The sequence below is a fragment of the Branchiostoma belcheri genome, unplaced genomic scaffold, assembly GCF_001625305.1.
Source record: "Branchiostoma belcheri isolate BF01 breed outbred unplaced genomic scaffold, Haploidv18h27 scaffold49, whole genome shotgun sequence".
NCBI classification, from domain to species: domain Eukaryota; kingdom Metazoa; phylum Chordata; class Leptocardii; order Amphioxiformes; family Branchiostomatidae; genus Branchiostoma; species Branchiostoma belcheri.
This window is the reverse complement of record NW_017804120.1, coordinates 1,097,054-1,102,839: the sequence shown is the minus strand read 5'-3', so window position 1 is coordinate 1,102,839 and position 5,786 is coordinate 1,097,054. Positions and strand designations below refer to the sequence as shown.

The 5,786-nt window shown below is 46.2% G+C and overlaps 2 protein-coding genes across 2 annotated transcripts in view; one reads left to right on the top strand and one right to left on the bottom strand.

Moving 5' to 3' along the window:
- Positions 1–5,786, top strand: part of LOC109479493 (protein REDUCED WALL ACETYLATION 2-like) — an 88,658-nt gene that overhangs the window by 45,633 nt on the left and 37,239 nt on the right. The gene's annotated exons all lie outside the window — the stretch shown is intronic.
- Positions 1–5,786, bottom strand: part of LOC109479450 — an 8,925-nt gene that overhangs the window by 1,806 nt on the left and 1,333 nt on the right. The window contains exon 2 of the mRNA XM_019781415.1: positions 3,430–4,925. Coding sequence (XP_019636974.1) covers positions 3,430–4,925 — 1,496 coding nt within the window. The remainder of the gene's footprint in view (positions 1–3,429; positions 4,926–5,786) is intronic.

Below are 5,786 nucleotides of genomic sequence, written 5' to 3'. Positions count from 1 at the left end.
ATGTCATCGTTGTCCTCTGCTGTCTGGTTCTGAGAAGGACTTGTTCGTCTGCCTGATGCTCGCAGTCCGGCAGAGTTTGAGTAGGCAACAGCGTACGGTTCAATCTTTTGGCTTCCATCTGTTTCAGCCATACTTGTGCTGCGATAGCGGTCGTACAAGTAGGCAACAACCCCTGATGCCAACACCATCAGGAGAGGCACAGCAACAGCCATGATGACAGCATTGACGTGGTAACTGTCGTCTTCCTCAGTGATGATTGGGCCACCGAGAGGAGTGACCACGTCAGTCCCTGTGGTAGACCCTGAGCCTGGCTTGGTGTGTGTGTACGGCATCTCTGGGGGAATGGTGTGGTTGTACAGACTGGTGTGGTTGTACAGACTGGTGTGGTTGTACAGACTGGTGTGGTTGTGCAGACTGGTGTGGTTGTATAGACTGGTGTGGTGGGTATGCGGACCTGTTGCGGTTTCGTCACATCTCCCCAGCCTGATCCCCTGTACATGTGGTGACCTGTCCGTGTTGGTCTGACTGATGTCCTTCCTCACGGTGGCAAGCAGAGTGCCGCTCAGTTTGGCAGGTGACGCACACTTTAGGAGTTCACGTTTATGAATGTAGTCTGGCTTTGGTATATCACAGATAAACCAGGTGAGATTCGCGTCACATTTCAGCCGGTTGTTTTTTAAAAGCAGACGTATGGTCTTGTGAGTCAGACGCAGGATTTGGCTGTCGATCGTGGTGATGTGGTTTGTTTCCAGGTCTGCCATCCTCAGTGCTGTAAGCGGCAGGAGTGCGTCGACGGGCACGGAACGCAGGCGGTTCTTGCTCAACGTCAACCAGGCAAGGACAGGTAGGCCGCGGAATGCATGCTGGGATATGACGGAAATTCCGTTCCCTTGAAGGTTCAAGTCTTCTAACTTCTTCAGCCCAAGGAACGTATCAGGTTCTGGGGATAAACAAACAGAATTACTGTTAGTCATTTTAAGTTTGCAGGGATTTACAGTAATTGATCATCAAGATGGCGACAGCAAACACCAAAAAAAAAACGACCATGGAGAATTTGACATGATTCATCATATCAGTCATTTAAATGTAGATTATTTCATTTGCCAATATGATTTTGGGAGCGTGTACATGTATCACTGAAAGGCTAAAATGATTTGGCACAAAAGCATGAGATTTAGAAACTCTTGTTTATGAATTTCTATGGTGTTAAATCAAGTATAAAATAGGAATACTACTACTATAGATTGGTTAATGATGACTATGGAAATTTAAAATGGCTACATTCTCCAACCGAAAAAAAAACAAACAATGAGCACATGTCCACGACACACATACAGAATATTTTGTCATTCGAATATGATATCATGGAGCAAGAGCCCAAGATGTATTTTTTCACATTTTTGTCAACCTACCAAGGCTGGAGATGCGGTTGTCAACAAGATATAGATTGCAGACCAATGGGAGACCTCGGAAAGCTCCTGGCTGTACCGTGGAAACGTTAGACTGTTCGATATGAAGTGTCTTTACTCCTGGGCTGTTGGGGAAAGACCACTCCAAAATCACCGGAGAACGGAGATACTTGATACAGATCGATCGTGTGGCTTTGTCGAAGTCGGTTGGTATGGAGTCGAGGCATTTGGGGGGGCGGTACGTCCTTCTGTATCCAATCCAGCTGCAGGGGGATCCCGCCCAGTTTTTGTCTGGGCTGTTTGATCTGGTTTCAATGGAGCGACAGTCGTCATTGCACCATGATAAAGCGGGTGCGGACACGAGAAGTAAATGGTTGGAAACCACGAGTAGGAAATAGAGCAGTGCCGCTTTTCGCACCATCGCGGTTACTGATTTCTGTTTTGTCGATACATGTATATGTTACCAAATATGTTGTCTACATACGTCATATATATAGTACTAGGGCTACTTGAATATACATTAATGTTACACAATTAATTAAGTCTGAGCAACTTGCACTTCAACCTAAATTTTCCAACAGGAAGGGATGGTGCTTTTGAGGTTGGCACCAAATTTCATTTGACGTAATGTCGGAACGACTTGCGCTAGAACAACCAAACTTAGTAACATTCCCAGAAATACATCCAGCAACAATTTTATATTATTGTATTAAGGAGAAGTAAATGATTGGAAACACAAATAGGAAGTAGAGCAGTGCTGTGTTTCGCACCATCGTGTTCACTGATTTCTCCTTTGTCGATATATGTTACCAAATATGTTGTCTTCATACATGATATATCAAGTAGGGTTGCTTGAATATTCATGTACATTAAATCCTGTTACACAATCAATTAGTCTGAGCCACTTGCACTTCAACCTAAATTTTCCAACAGAAAGGTATGGTGCTTATATATGAGGTTGGCACCAAATTTCATTTCACATAACGTCTAAACGGCTTGTTCCACGTGTAGAACAACAAAAAGTGACTTTCCCAGAAATATGTCAAGCAACAATTTTAGTAACTGAAGTTAATGATTTCCATGTTGCCATGGCAACAGGTTTTTGACAGAGACATGTTTTGCAAAATTCCGTTAAAACCTTTCAGGTTTACATGTTAGATACGCAGTGCTTCCTCTCTAAGTTAGTAGTCTTAACATTAATAACATCTGTATTTAATGTAATTTGTTTCATTGAAAATTCATAACGCACACTTCTGATTTCATTTACTCTCATGCTGTCCATGAGCTGTGCTGTACAGTTTGTGAGACGTGCTGTCCGAACTTTTGCACTGACCGTGAGCTGTGCTGTACAGTTTGGGAGATGTGCTGTCCGAACTTACACACTGCGGTTGAGCCGTGGTGTACAGTTTGTGAGACGTGCTGTCCGAACTGTCACACTGCCGTGAGCTGTGCTGTACAGTTTGGGAGATGTGCTGTCCAAACTTTCACACTGCGGTTGAGCCGTGCTGTACAGTTTGTGAGACGTGCTGTCCGAACTAACACACTGACCGTGAGCTGTGCTGTACAGTTTGTGAGACGTGCTGTCCGAACTTACACACTGATCGTGAGCTGTGCTGTACAGTTTGGGAGATGTGCTGTCCAAACTTTCACACTGCGGTTGATCCGTGCTGTACAGTTTGTGAGATGTGCTGTCCGAACTTTCGCGCTGACCTTGAGCTGTGCTATACAATTTGGGAGATGTGCTGTCCAAACTTTCGCACTGACCGTAAGCCGTTGACTGACCCTCTGATTTGTTGACCGTTTGTTTGACGTTTGTTGTCCGTTGGTTAGTGACATTTGTCAGTGACGCATAACCTGACCCCACGAAGCCTCGTGGCAGTGACTGACGCCTTGTTTGGGTGACCGGTTGTTTGACATTTGTTGTCTGTTGGTTAGGGACATTTGTCAGTGATGTATAACCTGCCATTGTATGGACTCTTGGCAGTGACTGACTCCTAAACAATGGTTTGGAGAATGGTACTCGGTCTTCATTGTAGGTCACTGCATATGGCTGAAGCTGTAGCCCCGGGTCTTCATCGCGGGTCACTGCATATGGCTGAAGCTGTGGCCCTAGGTCTTCATCGTGGGTCATTGCGTATGGCTGAAGCTGTGGTCCTGGGTCTTCATCGTGGGTCACTGCGTATGGCTGAAGCTGTGGCCCTGGGTCTTCATCGTGGGTCACTGAATACGGCTGAAGCTGTGGGCCTGGGTCTTCATCGATGGAGGTTGTTGCATACGGAAAAAGCTTGCCATTTTGCCCCTTCCCTGAGACATCAACATAGGACACGGCATATGGTTGGATGTTATCACTGTCTTCTGCTGTCTGGATGTTAGCAAAGGAGGTTGTTGCGTACGGAAAAAGCTTGCCAATTTTTCCTTTCCCTGACACATCCATGTATGACACAGCGTACGGCTCAATGTCATCGTTGTCTTCTATTGGCTGGATGTTATCACTGTCTTCTGCTGTCTGGATGTTAGCAAAGGAGGTTGTTGCGTATGGCGCAAGCTTGCCGTTTTTCCCTTTCCCCGACACATCCATGTATGACACAGCGTATGGCTCAATGTCATTGTTACCCTCTGTTGTCTGGTCCTGAGAAGGACTTGTTTGTGTGCCTGATGCTCGCAGTCCGGCAGAGTTTGAGTAGGTAACAGCGTACGGCTCAATCTTTTGGCTTCCATCTGTTTCAACAGGGGGGCCTGTGCCGCGACAGCGTTCGTACAAGTAGGCGACAACCCCCGATGCCAACACCATCAGGAGAGGCACAGCAACAGCCATGATGACGGTATTGACGTGGTAACTGTTGTCTTCCTCATTGATGATTGGACCGCCGTGAAGAGTGAAAACGTCAGTCCCTGTGGTAGACTCTGAGCCTGGCCTGGTGTTTGTGTATGTCATCTCTGTGGGAATGGTGTGGTTGTACAGACTGGTGTGGTTGTGCAGACTTGTGTGGTTGTACAGACTGGTGTGGTGGGTATGTGGACCTGTTGTGGTGGACGTTACGTCACATCTCCCCAGCCTGATCCCCTGTACATGTGGTGACCTGTCCGTGTTGGTCTGACTGATGTCCTTCCTCACGGTGGCTAGTAGAGTGCCGTTCAGGTTGGCAGGTGACACACACTTTAGGAATTCAGGACCAGAAATGTAGTCCATGTCTGGTAGATTACAGATGAACCAGGTGAGATTCGCATCACATTTCAGCTGGTTGTCTGCTAAAAGCAGACGTACAGTCTGGTTGTGATTCAGACGCAGGATTTGGCTGTCGATCGTGGTGATGTGGTTTTTTCGAAAGTGTGCAATCTTAAGTGCTGTAAGCGGCAGGAGTGCGACGACAGGCACGGAACGCAGACGGTTCATGCTTAACGTCAACCATTTAAGGACAGATAGGCCGCGGAATGCATGCTGGGATATGACGGAAATGGCGTTCCTTCGAAGGTTCAAGTCAGTTACCTTCTCAAGCCCAAGGAAGGTATCGGGCTCTGTGGATAAATAAAACAGAATACTATAACTTAGAACATGGCCACTACCCCTCAGCCAATGAGAGCCCTTCATTTTCTGTGTCTATATCCCCATAGTGACAAAAAAGTGTTGTACTATACTAAAAAAGTGTGGTACTAACTGAAAAGTGTGGTACTAAAACTCATTTGCATAAAATTAGTACCACACTTTTCAGATAGTACCACACTTTTTGGGTATAATTGAAACCAGGTCCCCCCTCTGTGCAGGCTAATCACCAAAACAGACCAGCTTTCTCGGAGTTGTTTGGCTGTCCATCTAACCTGATTGACGACCAAGCTGTCGTCAATCAGGTCAGATGGACAGCCAAACAACTCCTTGAAACAGGCAAAAAGTGACACTAAACAGAGCTTTATAAAGCAAAATCAAGACAAATTTTGATATTGAATAAGTTTGAAAGATAACTTCGGGGAAATGGCCATGTCCTAAGTCAGATAGACCATGGGCTTGGGCTCGTTTACTGGGATATAGTGTTGCCCACCCACTCGGGGACTATACCTGACACCCTCGGCTATCGCCTCGGGAGTCAGGCAGTCCCCTTGTGGGCGGAGCAACACTATATCCCAGTAAACTCGCCTGGCCCATGGTCTATCTATTACATAATACACTTGTTTTTCGAATGGACCTGGGCGGCAGTGCAGTACTCCAAGCACCGCAGAGATACAGAGAAGCTCGTCAATGTGCCAGGTAAGGTGAGAGGTATGTTTGATGTTTTAACATTTTACTTCCTAGTGTTACGTTACTATTCGTACACTAGTAAGGTAAGATCTAGTAAATGTTGTAGCCATGTGCTTCTGGTTCACTACTTGTCTGTACTCCCTACA